Source organism: Pristis pectinata, chromosome 1 (genome assembly GCF_009764475.1).
Source record: "Pristis pectinata isolate sPriPec2 chromosome 1, sPriPec2.1.pri, whole genome shotgun sequence".
Lineage (NCBI taxonomy): Eukaryota > Metazoa > Chordata > Chondrichthyes > Rhinopristiformes > Pristidae > Pristis > Pristis pectinata.
In genome coordinates, this window is record NC_067405.1 from 77,202,200 (window position 1) to 77,223,855 (window position 21,656).

Genomic DNA, 21,656 nt, shown 5'->3' on the forward strand with positions numbered 1-21,656 from the left:
AGTGCAAAAAGAAATGCCGAAGTGACAATAACAGAATAACTAAGAGAGGTAGAGTTAAGAGTCTGAGAATGTGGCAGCACCACCGGGAAGGGGATGTGAAAAAGGTGACTGGTTCAGAAGTCTGATAGCAGTGGGGAAGATGCTGTTCTTGAGTCTGGACATCTGGGCTTTCAAGCTCCTGTATCTTCTCCCAGATACTTTCTCATTAGCTGTGTGTAGTACAGCTGGTAAAAGAGGTAGGAAGCCTCAAGGGCGATTTGCCACACACATGGTGTGTCTCCAAGATTTGTTGATTGGGCTCCAGACTCGTTATCCGCTGTTACAGGCGGAGGAGTTGCTGAATATATGAATGGTGCAGGCTTCAGTTGTATTGATACCAGTGTATCCCATGTGTTGGCACAAAGTGGGTGAACTCCATCTTCACTTGCAAATGAAAATCACACACGGTGAGACGTGCTTCCCAATTCACACAACAGGTGAAGAGAGTTTCTGTCCCCTCTGCCTCCCATCCCTGAGGTTGTGGTCTAGTAAAGATGCTGAAAGAGGATGATGCTTGACACAGAGGGTGGGTCAAAGGTGTGTTCCTGTTTCCCTCAAGAAGATCCAAGGGTAAAGCTCAGCATCCAGGCAAACCACCAGAGGCTGCCCCCATTATCAACCTCTTATACATCTTTCTGCCTGCTCATCAGCAATATCTGCACAACCAGCCCCCAGCTGTTCTCAGAGCTGGTCACATCTGCAGAGCCAGCCCTCTGTTGCCTCAGCACTGGCCACTGTTACACAACCAGGCCACAGCTGTCTCAGCAGTGACAACATCTGTTTACACACTCGTAGCATCTACACTGCCAACCCTCCAGATGTCTCAGCATTATCAATGTCTACACTGCCTGCTGCCAGATACCTCAGCAGTGGCAACATCTGTACTGCCAACCACCAGTTGTCATGGCACTGGCAAAGTCTGCACGGGTAGTCCCCAGCTTCCTCAAAGATATCAGCAGAGGCACTGATTTCACTTTCTTGGCCAGCTAACAGCAGCAAGATGAGAGAGCAACATAATTCCATGTACTTGCTTGGTTTTCCCAGACACAATTTGCCATCAGACTATAAACCCCGAACCACTTTTTCTTCCCTCAACATCCTTTGTCCTCTTGACATCCAGTGCAGAATCATTCAGGACAACATCTGGCTCAGCAAGCTGGCAGTATGCATTTGTTTTGCAAGCTTAAGACAAAGATGGAAGAGAAAAGCAGTTCTGCAGAGGTGAAGGCCACATCCTATACCTGTGGTTTGCAAAGGGCAGTAATTAATCATCATGGGCACATCCCTCACCACCATTGGAAGTATCTAGATGAGGCTTGTCTGAAGAAGGCAACATCTGTCATTGAAGATCCCCACCATCCAGGCCATGCCATCTTCTCACAGCTAACATTGGGCAGGACGTACAGAAGCCTGGAATCCCCCACCACCAGATTCAAGAACAGCTACTTCCCTTCAACCATTCGGTTTCTGAACCAACCTGCACAACCCTAATCACTGCCTCAATATAGCAACACTATGACCACTTTGCACTACAATGGAATTTGAGTTTTTTTGTTCTAATTGTGTTCTTTATTGTATAATTTTGTCTAAATTATGTTTAACGTTTTTCTTGTGAATGTTGTGTCTCCAATGCTATGTGCCTGTGATGCAGCTGCAAGTTTTTCATTGCACCTGTGCAGACACATACTTGTGCATATGACAACAAACTCGACTTTGACTTTGACTTTGACTTCACAAATATTAATACTAAAACCTGAATTACTGAATGAAGATTCATCTGACTTTAACATTTGAAGAGCAAAATAACCACAGATGTTGGAAACCTGAAATAAACTACAAGAAAATGCTGTGAATATTCAGCAGTCAGGTTGCATCCATAGAGAGAAAAACAAGTAATGTTTCAGTTCAGTGAACTTTCATCAGCTCTGGAAAAGTGAGAAAACAAGGGCACTTTGTTGCAGAGAGGGGGAGCGGTGTATTTGAACGCAGAGAGGAGGAGGGGTGTGTTTCAACTTGGAGAAAGGATTGAAGACTCCCTATTCTACAGCCTGGCCAATCCTCCAGTGAATGCAATTGGCTACATGCTCTGAATTTTGCCCCCGCATTGGGCTTCGCGAAAAAGATCAAAGACAGAAGCGGGAAAAGAAAAGAGCTGTGTGACAGCAGGGAACTTGTCACACAGCCAGCAAAGAGATGTATCAAATCAGATACTGGTATCAGAACGTCTTGCAATGACCAGAGGAGATTAGACAAAGGTGTACAAGATAATGGAGATGCAAGATACTGCAGATGCTGGAAATCTGGAACAAAAAACAAGATGCTGGAGGAACTCAGTGGGTCAAGCAGCATCTGCGGAGGGAAATGGACAGTCAATGTTTCGAGTTGAAACCCTTCCTCTGAACTGAAGTCAGACTCAGTCCAGCTGAAGGGTCTAGACCTGAAACATTGACTATCCATTTCCCTTAACAGATGCTGCCTGACTTGCTGAGTTCCTCCAGCCTGTCATGTACAAGGTCATGGCTGGTTCATATTAGGAAAAAGAGAGGAGCTGTTCCCATTGGTGGATGATAGTGATCTAATTCTTTTGGATGAAACGTACAAGGGGAATATGAAGAAAAACACTTCTGTGCACAAAGCCATCATAAGCTGAAGTTCACTGTCTGAAGGGAGGTGGAAATAGAGTTGGTCAAAAGGGAATTGGGAGGCACCAGAAAGAGTGATTTCCAGAGTAATGGAACCGGAATAGGGGCTTGATGGGATTACTCCACTCAGAGCCAGCATGGATTTGATGGGCTGAATGACCTCCTTCAAAGCTCTAACAATTCTTCGATGCTGCAAGTGTCAAAAATATTTAACTTTTTGAGTTGGAATCTTCCTCTGGAAAGGAAACCATCTCAAACCAACATCTGGAGACACAAGAGACTGCAGATGCTGCAATCTGGAGCAAAAAATTGCTGGAGGAACTCAGCGGATCAGGCCGCATCTGTGAAGGGAGCAGTTTGACTCAAACCAACATCTGCACGGCACGTGTTGGGCTACAGCCCAGTCTAACTAATGACAAGTAAATGTCAAATCAGGCCCAGTGCATCTATTTCATTCTCTGCTTGGTCTTAGGGTCATATCCCACAGTATGTCTAGCTGTCTGTCTTCATTCAGTCACCCTGGGGACCTTCTGTGCTCTCTCTCTGACCTCAGTCGCTGCACCTCTGGGTGGCAGAAAGTGCAGGCTTGGAATCCTTCCTTCTGTTCATCCAGTGACAATGAACAGAAGTGAAGAAAAGGCTCCTTAAGGAAGCTCCTTCCAGCATACATTGGACTCGGTGTGCAATTGCGTCCATGTGACTGTCTTTAAGTCATGGCAAGAAACTCATGCTGAGCCAATGAGCTTGTAGCAAATGTCTGGCTTCACTGTGCTGAATACTCTCTTGTAATATTCATTTTTGGAGACCCAGATCAAAAGGACTTAGCATTCTGCTCCTGTTCTGGCTGACAGTTGCTAAGGACTAATTTACCATTCAATGTGGTATAATATTCAAAAGACATTGAATTCATGTAGAGATCAGAGACAACATGGTGCTCCAAGTCCTCCTGTGGGAGGAGCCTTTAAGGATGATTATGGGGCCTTATCCAGTTTTATATCTACTCTTGCTCAGAAGTTCAGAACGTCTGATTCTGTAATCTATTTATATTTTTTAGCTTTAGCCAACAATGTGGTGGTTAACATTATGGCTCACTGACTTGTGTCATGGAACCCTAATGCACTGGGATGTTGGCAGAGTTTGGTGGTATGTTTGATATTTTTGATGTTTTCTGATCATCTTGTCGTTTACTGGAGGTCCTGGTCACTGCGATTAATCGCATGCATTACCCCTGCCCGTAGACAAGTGCGTCTGGGAGGTGGAGCAGGCTAAGTTCCCAGGGAAATGAAGACACAAGAGAGACTGCAAGAGAGAATCTAGAGCAAAAAACAAGCTACTGAAGGAAATCAGCGAGACCGAGAGAGCAAAGAGGAGATAGCCAGTGTAAAGCAGTGAGGTAGTGACTGGCAGGTGATAGGTGGAACCAAGTGAGGAAGGGGATGATGGACAGATGGAAGCAGGTGGAGGGAGAGGAGCGTAGAGGTAGAGACAGAGGCTGGAAGGTGATAAATAGAGACAGAAGAAGCTGCAGATGTGGGTATCTGATAAGTAAGGAAGGTGATAAGTGGAACCAGGTAAGGAAGGTGTGAGGGGCAGATGGAACCAGTTGGGGGAGGGGATAGGGGGCCCATTAGGTGTAAAGTGTTGGTGATAGGTGAATGGAACCAGGGGAAGGGGTAGAACCTGGGTGAATCAGAAGGAGAGAGAAAGCAACACAGGGGGTGTAGGTTACCTGAACCTGGAAAATTCAACATTCATACCATTGGGTTGTAGACTATGCAGGGGGAATATGAGATGTTGTTCTTCTGATTTGTGTTTGGCCTCACCATGACAGTGAAGGAGTCGGAGGACTGACAGGTCAGTGTGGGAATGGGAAGGAGAATTGAAATGTCATGCAACCACAAGGTCAGGATGACTATTGCGGAGAGAGCGTGGGTGCGCTGCAAATCGGACGTCCAGTCTTACACTCAGTCTCACCGAGGTAGAGGAAGCCACATCGAGAACACCGAAAGCAGCAGACAAGGTTGGAGGAGGTGCATGTGAATCTTTGTCTGACTTGGAAGGGCTGTTTAGTTCCCTGGATGGAGGTGAGGGACGAAGTGAAGGGACAGGCATTACACCTCCTACCATTGCACGGAAAGTGCCAAGGGATGTGGAGACATTGCTGGGGAGGGTTGAACAAACCAGGGGGTCATGGAGGGAGTGGTCCCTGCGGAAAGCAGAAAGGAAAGGAAAGGGGAAGATGTGACTGGTGGTGGGATCGTATAGCACCTGGTGGAAATGTCGAAGAATGATATGTTGGATGCGTAGGCTGGTAGGGTGGAAGGTGAGGACTGAGGGAACTCTACTTCTATCTGGGTGGAGGGGCTGGGGTAAGACCAGAAGTCCAGGAATGGAGGAAATGTGAGAGAGGGCTCCATCAACCAAGTAGAAGGGAAGCCACGTTTCCTGAAAAAGGAGGACATCTCAGGTGTCCTGGAGTGGGAAGCCTCATCTTGAGAGCAGATGTGGGGGAGGCAGAGAAACTGAGGAAAATGGATGAGATCTTTTCAAGAGACAGGGTGGGAGGAGATGTAGTCGAGGTAGCTATGGGAGTCGGTGGGTTTATTGTAAATGTCAGCAGATAGTTTGTCTCCTGAGATGGAGACAGAGAGATCCAGAAAAGGGAGAAGGGTGTCAAAAGTGGTCCAAGTGAATCTGAGGGCTGGGTGGAAACTTGTAGCAAAGATGGTAAAATTGATGGTACTGTGTTCCCAGTATGTCTCTTCTTCTAGCCCCTGACTCGCTTTCAGTGGAGCCTGCAGTGCCTAGTGAACCTCTGCCTGTCATGCTTTATCCTGAAGGAACATTGCTCAAAATAACTATTGTCCAAATGTTCCCAGCACAATTTCAGTTGTTTAACACTTATTGTTGTAGTTCACAGACAACAGTTAAGGTTATGAATTCTGTTGGGTTGCTGGATGCTTGCTGTGCAGATGGTAAAACTGACACTTAAACACTGCCCCAGGAAACGGTAAAGTGAGGAAGGGAGTGGGTTGGGGTTAACGAGGCTGCTTAATTGCTTTTGAAGACATGAGGGAATTTTCAGTTAACTCCTCAACAGCCTACAGCCATTTCTAAGAGAATGTAACAACAGCATCAGTTTTATTAACTATATTGCCAAGAAGTTGGAGTCCATCCACTTGTGGTGCACTAAAACATTATTGCGCTTGGGGTGAATGGGGTGGTTTACAGCCAGATTCACGAACGGGGCCTCTGTGTGCCCAATGGAAGGATGCTTTATTGCATGCCCATCAGAGAAGGGCATTAGTCCTTAAAGGCACAGCCACAGCAAACACTGCAGCTGCCGTAGAGCAGAAGGATAGAGGATGAGAAGGAGAGAGTGAGAGGGAGAGAGGGTGGTTGAGACAGGGAGGTGGAAGGGGAAAGGAGAGGGGGATAGGAAGAGGAACAGAGGGAGGCAGAGAGGGAAAGAAGGAGAGGGAGATGGGGTTGGGGGAGGGAGAGGGAACTCTGAGATTCACCCAGAGGGAATTATAGTAAATGAAATACTTGCCTGGAGGAGGTCCACTGCACAGTGGGTGAGGATGCAGTGGCCACCAGTAACAGAAGCCTGGCAGATGAAATGCACAGCAAGAGAATACTGTTCACTTTCATATGTAACATTGATACACACATGCGCATGCACAAATATACACACAAATACTCATATGTGTATGCACACACACACACACACACACACACACACACACACATCACCTCGAAAGCAGAATAATGAAAATTGGGATGTCTTTTATCTCCTCCATTGTCTAAGGCAGTGACAAGCAGAGGGAGGTAGCTGGACATGAGGGGGACAGGAGAGTGGAGTGCTTCACCGGGCTGGAGGAGACCATGCTCATCACCGTAGGTAGAGGGCCCTGAGACCCAACTACCATGTGAAATCTGCCAGGCATGCTCACTATCTGCTTCACCATCCCCTTCGATTTGATCCACTGTGGACACCATCGTTCCCATCTGTGTAACCACCATGAAGGTGTTTGGGGCACAGCAGACAAGTGCAACCATCTTCCATTTTGTCTGTGCAGATATGAGGAGAGGTCCCGAGAACGCTGTCAATCAAAGCAGGGAGGAACTGGAGGGAAGACTGCGGGGAGAGGAGGAGGAGGGAGATGATGATGGTGATGAACACCTTGCATCATTGTGCCTGACACCGGGGGGGGGGGGGCATCACAGGAAGAAATATTGGGCACCTGTGGACGGTAGTCCGGCGTAGCCGAAGGGAATTTGATGCCCTCCTCAGAGATTGGGGGTGGTCCAGGCAGCTCTCCTGTCCCAGAAGATGGGGTCTATGTTTGGGAATGCTTTCAGGATAAGGCTAATGTGGATGCACACTGAGAGGGTGAGCAATTGTCAGGCCTGCTGGTTGAATAGGGGAGATCATAACAAGCACAGAAGAATCCAACTCCATGTTCCCACAAGCCAGTGTATGGTGCTAGGGACCTGGAGCCACGCACACTTCTTTGTCAGGGATTCTCAATGACTCCATCACACAGTGGCTACTGGTTCAGTTAACAGCCGCTTCCATTGTAATCTCCCCTGGATCCAGGAAGAGCTCTGGTCTCCTCCACAGGGAAACACCTTGAAGTTCTTCAGGAACAGTTGGTAGCAGCTTGATGTCCTCATTGAACATCAGTGATGCTGCTCGTTGTTCCCAAAGGCAGATTGCTGTTCCCAATGGAACAGATGCTACCCGTGAGAAGTCCGCTCTGCTATTCCAACTCTCAAAAAGATCGACACCATTTCAAAACCAATGGCATTCTCCACAATGTCTCTGGTATTTGTTCAACAGAACTCATGTGCTCTGGGTGCAGGGTGAATTGGTGTGAGGAACAAGGGTGTAGCCTTGCTCCCAGCACCCATCCTTCCAGGCAGTGTCGCTGTCCAGCAGTGCCGACTCCCTCCAGATTAAGGAGCCATGTGCACAGCCCACATGAAGAAATTCTTCTCACAATCCCCTACAAGCAGTGATTTCCTATGGCTGAAGAAGGTCGGGGTTAATACCGGAAGATCTTACGGGCACATGTGTGCAGTCAGTGGCTGCCTGCACTGGTGGGAAGCCAACAATCCTGGCAAATCCCCGTGCGTGAGACGCCACCTGCTCCTCACTAAGATCAAAGTGCAGTCGAATCTCAATGATCAGGGTGATGGAGACATCTCCATGGATAATGCAACAACAGGGATAAGTAATGGCTAATGCAAATGCTGTAAAGTAATGAGATGCCCTCAAACAGCTTGCATGAAGCTTGGTTTATTGTTTATTCTTGTTGCAACATGACACAAGGAAGTTTCTCAATGCACAGTAGTTCAACAGCAAAGGAACCCGTAAATAAAAGTACTCTTGCCAGGGGAGTGACAACATGTCCTGGGCCCTCGGACAGTGACTGACAGCCTAGAGAGTGACCAACACCCCTAGGGCCCCAGTAGGAGGGTGACCAACAGCCCTAAGGCCCCATCAGGAGAGTGACTGAGATCTGGGAGAGTCACCCAACAGCTAGAAGAGTGACTGACAGACCAAGGACAACAGCAGGAGAGGAACCAACATATGGGAGAGTGACCACCAGGAGGAGGAGCAGGGGTGTTTGAAGGTCGAGTCCTGGGGTGCAGTGTGTCGGACTGGACAGCTCGTTGATCTACAAACCCCATGAACCACTGCTGGATAACTGGGAGGTGACTGCAGGTGAAATAATTTCTCTGTGAACAGTGTGTTGGTGGTCTCCATGCTGGAATGGTCAGCAGCAAATCAGAGCAACTAGCAGAGAACTGGCCACTTGGAAAGATCCCATGACCAGGAAGTTGCCAGACCATGTGACCTCGAACCCCTCAGAGAGCATCCTCCACCTGTGGCCATAACGGAATGAGTAAATCAGAGGTTAAATGCTGGAGAAAGCACTGACTTTTCGATTGAGTGCACATAGATGTACGGTGGAGAACATTCTGACTGGTTGCATCACCGCCTAGTATAGAATCTCCAATGCACAGAATCGCAAGAGGTTGCAGAGGTTTGCAGACTCAGCCAGCTCCATCACAGGCACAACCCTCCCCTCCATCAAGGACATCTTCAAGAGGCGGTGCCTCAAGAAGGCGGCATCCATCAACATCCGGGACATGCCCTCTTCTCATTACTACCATCAGGGAGGAGGTACTGGAGCCTGAAGACCAACACTCAGTGATTCAGGAACAGCTTCTTCCCCTCCGCCTTCAGATTTCTGAATGGTCCATGAACTACCTCGTTATTCTTTTTTGTACTATTTATTTATTTTTGTAATTTATAGTAATTTTATACCTTTGCACTGTACTGCTGCCACAAAGTAACAAATTTCACGTCATATCAGTCAGTGATAATAAATCTGATTCTGATTCTCTGTTGACTTCAGAAGGTATTTGGGCACCTTCCAGTCAGTCCTGAACTCTCCAGTCTCCTGTATCAATACAGTGGTCCCTTAACTGGGAAAACGGCAACAAACTGGCTCAATGAGCTGCTTCCCATTCTCCTGACACTACTCCACTAAAGTCGTAGCCTGGAGCTCCCGGCCTCAGTTTACGTCTGTGGGAGTAGAAGCGGATTTGCCAACATGGATCACAATGGGAAGTGCTCAGCCCAATTTCCCGACATCCCCCAGACATGATCGGTGCAACCTACTTAATGCCTAAAGAAACCAGTGCAACTCCATCCAAAGTCTATTGTATTCTGCAGGACACATATACCTATTCTTTATAAAATATACTAGCCTCATTCATAATGTGGAGGAGCCTTTGTAAAACCACTCCATCCTGTCCATTTTATATATATATAGTATTCAGTGCCTTTATCCTGAGATCCAGCCAATTAATTAATTGAGCTCTGATAGGAACTGAAAATTGATTTGGTAATTGTCATGAGAAGAAAGACACACACAGTAATGTTCATTTTCAGACAGGAACTGATGTGGGAGACTTTCCATTAAACAGCAGAATGGAGGTCTAGTTATCTCCTAATTGATCCCAAACTGAAAATGTTCACTGAAATAATATTTTTCATTGTGTACTCCTTGTATTCCTCTGTGTGTGTGTGTGTGTGTGTGTGTGTGTGTGTGTGTGTGTGTGTGTGTGTGTGTGTGTGTGTGTGTGTGCGCGCACGCACGCGTTGTGAAAATTGTAACAAGCAGTATGGGAGACTTCCTCCATAATTAGAGACCCTCCCTAATAAATTCTGTTCTTAGACACTACAAAATCTCCCAGAGACATAATTTTATTGGCAGTATGTTAAGAATGGGAGAAGCTGACACGCTTCAACATTCCATTAACGGAATCGGCTTGAAACCAAATTAAAGGATTTCCTTGCTTTAGTTCGCATTCTGTCTTGCATGCACAAAAGAAGATGTTTCTTTGAACTGAGATGATACACTTATGCACAGAAGCTGGGAGGCCCTCAGTGGATTGAATACAAACATGACTTCCTGACTTAATTACAAACATTAATAAGCAATGGAATGGGTGATAAAGAAGGACACTGCTGTAATTCTATTTCGTGTAAAGTATCCTGCCATATATCGAGCAGAGTTGGATCTCAGCTGAAGTGTTAGTGAATGCATTTGTGTAGCTATCTCATTCTGCGGAATGGATTTGTGTGCCTGGCCTGAACTACAGACTCATTGCCTGAGTCAGGATGGTGGATTTGCTGTATGAGGAGGGATTGAGTGGACCAAGCCTGTCAGAAAAATGAGAGGTGATCTCATTGAAGCAGATAAAATTCTTACAGGGCTCGACCGGCCAGAAGCAGAGAGAATGTTGCCGCTGGCCAAAGAGTCTAGAACCAGGGGTCACAATCTCAAAGTAAAGTTCAGGCCATCTAGAACTAAGGTACAGAGAAATATCTTCACTTGGAGGGTGGTGAGCGCTGGGAACTGGGAACCTGAGGGGCCTGTGGAGGCTCTGTTGTTGTGTTCATTCCAAACAAAGATTAATAGATTTCTGGATATTAAGGAAATCAAGGGAGAGCAGGACTGTGGGGAAATTGGCACTGGGATAGAACTTATCCTAAGGGTCAAATTGCCCACTCATGCTCCAATTTTGTATGTTCTTATGTTCGAATTAGAATAATTTTTAAATATCTCTGAATGTTGAAAAGCCTTTGGCAATCGGAAGGCTGTGGGGTCACAGAATGGTCCAAAATGCAGCTGGAAAAATAAGATGGAGTCCTGAATCCACACACTCCTGGTTTCACCCAAGACAAGATCCCCCACACTCCTGCCCTTGAACAGAGACACATTCTTGATTTCCAGTCTCACTCTAGAATACCTGAAATATGTATTCACTGTAAAACATTGAGTCCAAAACCTGAACACCACCAGTTTCATGTCAGCATGGTTAGAACCCAGAGGCACCAGCCATACCAACGATTACTGGAAACTAAACACACCTCGTCTTACTATAGAAATGCTGAAACCCAGACACTCCCGGTGTCACTCCAGACGGGCTGAGACCCAGACACTTCCGGTCTCAGTCCAGACAGACTGAGACGTAGACACTCCAGTCTCACTCTAGACAAACTAAAATCCGGATGCCTCTCTCTCACACAGTCTCATTATGTACGGTCAGACCGAAATCTGAACAGAGAGCAACTGAATCCCAAACACTCATCTCAGTGTTGGGAATCCAAATCCCAGTTTTCCCAGTCTTATGAGAGCTGGAGCGACCAGAACCCAAACACTGTCAGTTTCACTAGAGGGTGACCAGAGCAGATGCACACACACACACACACACACACACACACATATGCACATGAACACCCACAAATGCACACAAGCACACATGCACCTATGCACACACATGTGCACATGCACACAAACGCACACTGAAAACACACACACACATACACACACACACACACACACACACACACACACACACACACACACACACACACACACACACACACACACACACAGTCTCATTTGACAAAGACTGGAGCCCGAACATTTTCCTGGCTTATGACATAAATACCAGAACCAAAAGATTATTTTACGCAATGAAGTGACCAGACCCCAAACTCTCCCAGTTTCGCAGCTCACTGCAGTGACTCCAGAATGCAATCACTGCCAATCTCACAACAGAGTAGCCAGAATCCAAACATTCTCTATCTCACTATAAAGAAGCTGAAACTCATTCATTCCCAGTCTCACTGTAGAGACTGGAACCCAAACTCTTGCATTGTCCCTGTGGAGATACAGGAATACAGAGATGGTAATATTCCCAGTACAAGTCCTGCCCTGTCACAGAATGGTATTTGTACATGTGTGGGTTGCTCTCTCCATTAATATGGTGAGCTCACATGCATGATTTATTGGTATCTTCAGATGTTGAAGAAACACCACCAAGTATTCCTTCTTCCACTCCTTTGTTCTCTTGCTCCACCACATGTTCTGTACCCAAGTAGGTCTGTTTCATAGTCTGACTTCGGCTTCCAAGGCATATGGAAGCCCCTTCTTTATCACTGCTAGATTCTTGGAAGACTTGACTGGATACTTTGTGGTTGGCTGTTCCCCACAGCCTCCCACCTTTTCCACCCATGCAACCAGTACCCTTCCGGCCTTTAGCACCCCATGACCTGCTGGTTTTACATCCACGTGACTTGGCCTTGATAAAGAAGACGACACCAGCATCACCTCAGGATCCTGTCCCAGGCATAGATGCCTGGCGTTGTCATGAGCCACTTTTTGCTGGTGGCTGCTGTACTGCTCCTGGAGTCTGAGGCACACCATCGATGGAGTTCTCTCAACAACCTCCCACGGCGAGGATGGAAATGTCCCTGTCAGAGACCTTATCTATGGTTTATGGTGCTGGTAGACTCACCAGCATCTCATCTGTATCCCAGCCTACTGCCAGCCTTCCTTTCTTTGTTTTTCATCATGTTCCTTTGTTCCACATCCTCTCCCTGGGTCTCAATGTGACCATTCAACTCAAAGATCAACTCCATACCATTCACATACTGGGCAGATCCACTCGCGCTGCTTGGACATGTCCGTTTCCAGTTGTCACCCCCACCACCCCCTAATTTCTCCCACTTAGATGCTTGGTTCACCATACAAGATCTCTGCCTCCTGTTACTCTCAAGAAGCAGTGACCCATCCTCATTACCAGTGTGCTTCTCTGGTATTGTGTGTGTATATATATATATATATATATATATATATATATATATATAAAATATATGCGCACACACTCACACACACACACATACACACACACACACACACACACACACACACACACACACACACACACACACACAAAATGCCCTTGAAATCAAGGCAACATTTCAGCAAATGCAACATCAAGCAGTCCTCATAAAACTGCAGACAACGGAATTCGAGGGAAAAATATTGGACATGTCAGACTTGTGCTTGTTGGAGGTCGTGTGTCTTGATCCCAGGAATCACTGCAGGAGTTCCTCAGGGCAGTGTCCTAGACCCAACTATCTTCAGCTGCTTCATCAGTGTCCTTCTTCCCATTATCGTCGGAAGTGGGGATGTTTACTGATGATTGCACAATGTTCAATTCCAGTTGCAACAACTCAGCAAGTGGAGCAGTCCATACCTGCTTGCTGTAAGGCAAGCCAACATATAGGCATGGCCTAATAAGTAGCAAGTAACATTCACCCCATAAAAGTGTCAGGCAATGACAATCTGTAACAGACACAGTCTAACCACCTGCCCTTGATATTCAATGGAATTGCTATAACCAGATCTCCAACCATAGGTTTTCTAGGGTCACTGGAAACTCAACTGGACCTAGTCAGAGGCTGAATATCCTGTAAAGGGTGACTCACCTCCTGACATCCCATGGTCTTTCCACCCTCGTGAGGCATGTGTCAGGAATGTGATGGAATACCTTCCAATTGCCTGGATGAATGCAGCTCCAACAACACCCAAGAAGCTCAATGCTCTCCAGGACAAAGCATCCCTCTTCACACCATCTACCCTCCCCACAACTTCCTTCACAACTTGCACACTGTTGCCAATGTGTGGACCATCTGCAACACAGACTGCAGCAACAGGTCAAGGCACCTGTGACATCTTCCCAACTCGTGTCCTTGAACCGCATGGGGCAGCTGGTGCACAAGCACACCACTACCTGGTGCCTTCCAAGTCACATGCACACTTTCTTCACTTGGAATTGAAGGTCCTTACCTTCACAGCTGCGGTTTAACAAGGTGGCTGACCAGCAGCGTCCCAAGGGAATTTTGGGATGGACACTAAATTTTGGTCTTGCTAATGACATCCTGATGGTAAGAACAAACAAAATAGCAAAAGAACATAAACATCTCAGTCTCGGTGGATTGTGCAGATTGCAATACAGTTCCCCTCTGACTGGAAGTGATTGTCTCGGGCTCAAGACCTCCTTGAGGGTCAGGAATTGGACACATGACAATGGTGGGTGAAATAAAGTGGTCTGCAGCTTATTACAGTTTATTATAATCATTGGTCTGCAATGTATGTGTAACACATCAACGTCGTAACTGGAGAAGTAATCAGGAGCAAGACTGGTCCCAGTCCTGAAGGGTCTTTGCTGCTTTCTTCAACGCGTTTCTCTCTGCAGTTGGTGTTCCCAGCGAGGATTATTCCCTTTCTTTCGACCGTCAGGACAGAGAAGAATTAAAGTCAGGCTGTTACAGGTCCGCTCGCTTTATTTGGCAGCTGGGTTTCAGTTTCCAACACAGCCCAGGGAGGTAGAGGGCAGCCTGTGTATGTTATTATCTGCCACACTCTATCTGCGTTGAGTAAGAATAGTTTCCACAGACTGGTTTATAACACAGTGCTGATAACCATTCAATTCATGTGGCATTCATTCTCCTAATCACCGGTTCATTCCATCCAGATTGCATTGTCATTGTCCCTGCTTTGGTATGCTGTTGAAAAGGCTTTTATGTCATTTTTGTTGGATTAGTGGTTGAAGGGGAGTGGTGGGGAGGGTCCAGTGCACTGGCAGGTTCCTATGAAGGTGAAACACCATGTAGGGGGGCCCCAAGGCTGTAATTTAACCATTGTGACTGTGTTACTGTAACATTGCGAAGGTTGTAATTACTCTGTTAACATGATGGTTTTTTTGTTCCTCTCCCCACTCCTGAATAACGGACTTCAACCTTGCTGTGCTGCAGGTGCACAGGCCCACGTATTCGGGACTGCATCGAGCTGATGGATAGGTATTATTGTGCACTGTCCGCTGCATGCTGTGCTGTGCGAATGTTGCTGAGAAAGGGATGGTGCGGTGCTCTAGTTGAAACCAGGTGTACAGGTCCTTCCTTCGACCAGCTGATTCATTCCACCTTCCCCCAACATGTTAGGTAACATCCACCATATTTTCATCTCATACCCTCTCCAGCCCCCATCTTGTGTCTTGTAGGTTGACTAAATGATGGATAGATATTGGAACTGAAAGTCTTTCAGCAACAAATCATCAAATTAACCTACTAATCACCCTGTCACAAGTGTACAATTATGATGAGGTGCAATCAATGGGATGGTCTTGGTCTCTGCTTGCTCTATTTTTATCTGTGAACATTTCTTTTTTTAGGCTGGAATGCCACACTAATAGAATCTGAATTGTTTCACTAATTGCTCAAGGTTAACTGCTAGGGTTTATCTTCTTGGTCTCGACTTTGAGAGTGGATTACTTGCGCGGATTAAGTGAAAACAAGGATCTGATGTTTGCCAGGTGACATTTTAGCTGGGGAGACTGTGAGAGTGTTGGGCAATCGCAGTTTGCTTTTTAATTACCTATGCTGCTCTCTAGTAACTCACCCAACGTACTGACCTTTCTCCTTGCTGCACGATACAAATTCCACGATTGAATTAACACTTCTGCCAATGCAAGGGAATTAAAGCATCTGAGGCAGATTCAAGACTGTCTTAATATGTGCTGGGTCAACACTCCAAGGGTGATAAACAGAGAACAGATATGAGTGATTGCTTTGCACACTCTACGTTCTGCTGAAGATAGGATTTCTATGACACTGATGCAGTCCTGACAAAGACAATTGATTCGAATTCAGTTTAACGGCCTTCCTTGGCTCTGAACATATTTGGAGCAGAATAAAATCCTAATTCATATCTTGCTAAACACAAGATTTTCCTCACTGATACTTCGCCTGTGTTGTTTAACAAGTGCATAAATTATTTCCCACTGCTGAGGCCCCTCCCATTCTTGATGCAGTTGGAGCCATCCTGTGACCCCCCCACACTATCAATCCCTACATCACGATCAACCATCTTAATCTTGCAACTCTGTGACAGTGTGTCAACCATGCCAAGACAACAGAAACACTTAAAGCAAAATCATTCCAGTACTGATATTCTTGTGAAACAAATATCTTGACAAATAGCTACAAGAAAATAATTAATTTTGGGGCTTTTTTCTCACTCCGGTTTATTCCTATTTTTCCCCTCCAAAACTCAAGGCCAGGCATTTCTAAGTGTAAACTTTTCTCTTTATGCTGACTGTGTAAGAGATGTACCCAGAATCTCTGCAGTGGAATCATCAGCAAGGGTCTTGTTCATTGTCCTCGTGTATACCTTCTGTCCATTTTTGCTGACACAGGAGACAATTCACAGATGGGAACTTCTCCACAGCTCCATCTATGTGCCACTGACGGTGAAGGGTTATGAGAGAATAAGGAGCAATTCTCTGTTGGCAGTGAGGACCCAAGCAAACTGAAGATAATCGGTAAAAGCTCACAAGGAGAGAGGAGAAATTTTGTTTGCATTTTGGGTTCCGGAATATACGGCTGAAAACATGGTGATAACTATCGAAGAAAACTGCATATAGATTTGAAGAACAAGATGTTGCAGTGATGTAAAGAAAAACTGTGGGGTGGAAGGGGTGGGGAATTTTATTTGGATATATCTTTCAGATCCATGAATCAAAGAGCCAGCATGGGCAGAGTGAACCAAATGGCCTTCTTGACTACTGTGAACTGGCCACTGTACCTGCCGATGCGACAACTCTCATTGTCACCCAAAGCAACTCCTCACGGTGCCTTGAGACATTTCTGAACAAACATGTAGTTGCTATTAAGTTGCCAATTTCATTTCCTTGTGCAGACTGACAAAATAGTAGCTCATCGACAAAGTGCCAGATTCCTCCATCACAACACCGGGTAGACCTATCTCACCGGCAGGTCAGACCCACCAGAGGTGCAGCAGAGTGCTCAGAGAGAGTAGCCCTGGAGATCCTCAACATTGACTCCAAACTCCATAAGGTCTCCCAGCATCAGGTCAAATAAGGGCAGGGACTTCTGATCACCGCGCATTGTCCTTTCTCAGCTGATGAGTCAGGAAGAAGCACTGAAAATAGCAAGGACACAGGAGGAACTCTGGATGGGAGATTCAATGTCCATCACCAAAGGTAACTTGGTAGCACCAGCACTGACTGAGCTGGTCCAGTCCCAATGCACATAGCCCATACTGGGTCTATAGCAGGTAGTGAGTGAATCAATACGAGGGATGAACTGAAAGAAAATAAAGAACAGAGGCTGGAGATCTCAAATAAAAACAGAAAATGTTGAAGATACTCAGCAAGTCAGGCAGCATCTGTGGAGATTGAAACAGAGTCAACGTTCCAGGTCAATGACTATCATCAGAACCAATCAGCCCATGCCTGAATGTTGTCTGGACTTTGCAACTCCTTCAAAAGTGTTTCTGTGGAGAGGATTTTGTCAGGTTGTTATTTGGCAAGCCTGTGTGGGCCCCTCTGCCAACATAGACACTGGCTTCCAGATGTTTGTGACGATAAATCTACTTGTTCTCATCCTTGCCAATGACATCTATCCATTAGCACCACACAGTCCTCGTGGTGACAAAGTCCCTTTGTCACACAGCAGACGCCCTCCATCATGTTGTGTGGAACAGCTGTCATGCATAGATCCAGAACAGATCAAAACTGGGCACCCATGAGGCAGAAATGTCCACCACCACAGTCTGGTACCTCGTGGTCCACCATTTTCCTCAGTCCTGTTACTGTGAAGGTTGGGGATCAACCTCAGTGTATGCTGAGAGCAGCACCAGGCATCATGAGGTGCCAACTTAGTGAAGCTGTCGTTCAGGACTACATATGTGTTCAACAGCAAACACAGTGTGTAATAGACAGATCCCAAGGGATTTCACAACTACTGGTTCAGATCAAGTCTCTGCAGTGCTGCCGTCTCCTGTGCAAGTTAGTGAACAATTAAACACCCAACAGGAGGAGGAAGCTCCAGGAAGGTCCACCCTCGGTGATAACAGAGCCAGGCGCATCAGTTTCAAAGACGAGGCTGATGCATTTACAACCACGTTCAGCCAGAAGTGCTGAGTGGATGATCCACCTCTGCTTCCTCCTGAGATCCCCACCATCACAGAAGCCAGCCCTCAGTAGACTTTTACTTCATTCTGACTGATTTCAAGATTGTCCGAAGGCACTGAATACGGCAAAGACAACTTCCTGGCTCCAGAACCAATCACAGCCCAACACAAAACGTTCCATTACAGTTGCAACTAGGTAAAGGGACTGAACTCCAGAGGTGAGGTGAGAGTGACTGTCTTCGACATCATGGCGGCATTTGACTGAATGTGGCATCAAGAAGTCCAAATAAAACTGAAGCCAAACAGAAAGCACTCCAATGGTTGGGGTCAATATCTAAGACAAAGAAAGATGGTTGTGGTTGTTGGAGGTCAATCATCCCAGCCCCAGGACATCACTGCAGAAGTTTCTCAGGGCAGTATCCTAAACCCAACCATCTTCAGCTGCTTCATCACTGGCCTTCCTTCCATCACTAGATCAGAAAAGGAAATGTTTGTTGATCATTGTGCAATGTTAACTTCCAATTGCAATTCCTGAGCAAATGAAGCAGCCCATGCCTGCATGCAGCAAGACCAAAACAACATTCAGGCTGATACGTGGCAAGTAACATTCATGCCATGAAAGTGCCAGGCAATGACTATCTCCAATAAAAGAGAGTCAAACACTTGGCCCTTGACATTCAATAACATTACCATCACCGAGTCCCCACCACCAATATCCTGGGGCAGGTGGTTAGTGTTATCGTTGAGCACTTGCCTGGAAGAGTTCAGCTCCAACATCTCAGGAAGCTGGACACCATCCAGGACAAAGCCGCCCACTGGACTGGCACTTCATCCACCATCCAATGTGTGCACTCAACAAAATGCAGTGCAATTCCTCCACCAGGCTACTCTGACAGCACCTCCCACACCTACAAGAAGGACAAGGGCAACAGATGCAATGGGAACACCACCAGCTGCAGATTCCCCTCCAACTCACATACCATCCTGATTTGGAAATATATTGCTGGTCCATCATTGTCACTGGTTCTAAACCCTAGAACTCCCTCCCCAACTATGGGAGCACCTTCACCAGAAGGACTGCAGCAGTTCAAGAAGACAGCTCACTATCACCTTCTCAAAGGCTATACAAGAAAGTGCCAGGCTCTGAGTCCAGTGTATTCTAGAAGATTTCATCACACTTATCCCACCATCTCGAATAATCCCACCACCACACTCCAGCCACTCCAGTCAGCATGTCCAGCTTTTCAATATATCCAACTGGAAAGCAAACAGTTCTTTGCTACCCAATTGGATGATACTGAACAGACTGACAAGCAACATTCTTTTTATCCACGTGCAAGACTATTTTAACGGAGAAGCAAATGAAACCCATAGTTTTAAACTGCCCAATAGTTGTTTTTCCCCTTGCATTGATCAAAGATGTTTCCCAGAAAATAATCTTTAACTCCTGGAATTTCCAAGTCCATTCCAAAGAACCAACCACCAGATTCCTTCACCCGATTGCTATCTGGTTACCCTGCTTGTGTCAAGACCCCGGACGCCTGATTCCACCTTGCCTCACACTCGTCACAGGGCTTGTAAGCAGTGGCCAACTGGACTAGTTGTGGGAGGGGATAATGAGCCTGACGAACCCACCTTCTCTTACTCCAGAGAACAGAGGGGACCATAAACAGAGCAATAATTATCCAAATACAACGTCGCTCGCAAGTGTGCCTTTCAGACAAGCAGCAAGTACACACAGCTTACCGGATTCATTGAAAACCTCCTGACTGGAGCCTCATTAAAACATCAAATATTTGTCACAGTAATTGCAGTTCTGTGCCAGCAGATATGACATGGTAATGTGCACTGTCACTGTTGCTGCAGAACCTGTGTTAAAAGGCACCCGGCTGGAGTGTCCCAACCAAGGACCAGAAGCTGCCAGGGAACTCAAAAAAAAAGTTTATTCCCACTGAGCCATTCCCTCAAGGAAAAGCAACCTCCAGAAATCTCATTGCAGGTGAAACAACTCAAGATTTTCCAACAGAGGCCCTGCCCCCAGACAGACTGGTCCATCAATGATCCTTCCCCCGGACAGACTGGTCCATCAGTGATCCTTCCCCCGGACAGACTGGTCCATCAGTGTTCTTCCCCCGGACAGACTGGTCCATCAATGATCCTTCCCCCAGACAGACTGGTCCATCAACGATCCTTCCCCCAGGTAGACCAGTCCTTCGTTGATCCTCTGCCAATCAGGTCAGATCAGTTTTAACCGTTCCCTAAAATTACATTTCCTCCATGACCAGTCCATTACTGATCCAACAGCCCCCCATACTAACCAGTCCATTACTGGCCACCACCCAGCCCCAAGACTGGCCCATCCATTATTAACCTTACACAGTCAGGTCAGTCAATTCCTGACCCTTCCCCAGAATGACCAGTCCATCAATTAACCTCCTCCACATTGACCAATCCGTTAATAATTTCCACAAGCCCCCAGATGGACCAATCCATTAATGATCCTCCTCTTGACAGACCCACCCATTAATGATCCCCCCTCCCCAGACAGATTAGTCCTTTCCTGTTCTATTGTTTCTGCCCCTTTTCCCTTTGACATATTTACTTGTGTTTTCTCTGCTTCTCTCCGGCTGTTGCTGCAGAGCAGAGAAATTTTTGGAAAAATATCATTTTCTGTTCTTGTGTGGAATATGTTTTTGTAATAATCTGGTCTTTTCTTCCTCTCACTGGTGTATGTGGGATCTACATTTTTCAGGCTTCCTCATTGGTAATGGTCTGGTCCCTCTGAATAGCATCCTCTTTGTCCCCTCCGCACCTCATGGCCATCCACCCCCAATTCCCTCGACACCCCTAGCAACCCTCCACCATCTTCCTGCTGCTCCTCACGGCAGCAAAAGGAAATACACTATGTTCTTCTTTGATCCCCTTCCTGTTGTGTTGGGAAATATCGACCGGAAAGCTATTTTGTCCAACTAATTCACATTGTGAAGGAAAATATTAATTCAGCTCTTGTTCCCCATCTCATTTAAATGGATCAACAGGTCCTTTGTAGCAGGTGCCTTTGTTTGCTGCTTGCCTTGCCTCTTTGCTGAGTTTGGATGCTTTCCTTTTAGACCCTTCTGGTAATAAAAATGGATTACAATGATGAATATTTCTAATTAAAAACCAAGTCTGATGAGCTTGACTTCGTAAGCAAGTGGGATTTGCATGACTAGAGGTTGCACATTCCTTCACAGCCAGTTTACCACACCCACCCCCCCCCCCCACCTCATCAACCTCACTCTGCTTCCTCAAGGGGTTCTGAGATCCAAGTGAGACCCTTCAGAAAAAGTTCAAGCATTCATTATAATTACCATTCAGTTGTCAAGACAGAATTAGCTCTGCACTTCTTTCTCCTTTACTTGCCTAACAGCTCTGTTCAGTCATAATTTCAGGAACGGCTTTTAAGTGTTATCTCAAACCTAACATCTTCTTTCTGTCCCTAGTGTATAAATGCAAACTCACAGCCTCAGAAGTCAAACTTTCACTTAATATCCATGCATGTGTGTTTCCCCTTTGAAGAAGCAAAAGCATTGGGACCCAGGAGTAATATTGTGATCATAGATTA

General features: G+C 46.3%; 1 protein-coding gene across 7 annotated transcripts in view; it reads left to right on the top strand.

Annotated features, from left to right (window-relative positions):
• Positions 1-21,656, top strand: part of LOC127573531 (receptor tyrosine-protein kinase erbB-4-like) — an 843,473-nt gene that overhangs the window by 600,766 nt on the left and 221,051 nt on the right. For 6 of the 7 annotated variants that reach the window (XM_052021850.1, XM_052021859.1, XM_052021885.1 and 3 more), the window contains exon 16: positions 14,875-14,919. The exons of the other annotated variant lie outside the window; for it this stretch is intronic. In XM_052021850.1, the coding sequence (XP_051877810.1) occupies positions 14,875-14,919 (45 nt within the window). The remainder of the gene's footprint in view (positions 1-14,874; positions 14,920-21,656) is intronic. 7 annotated transcript variants of the gene reach the window in all.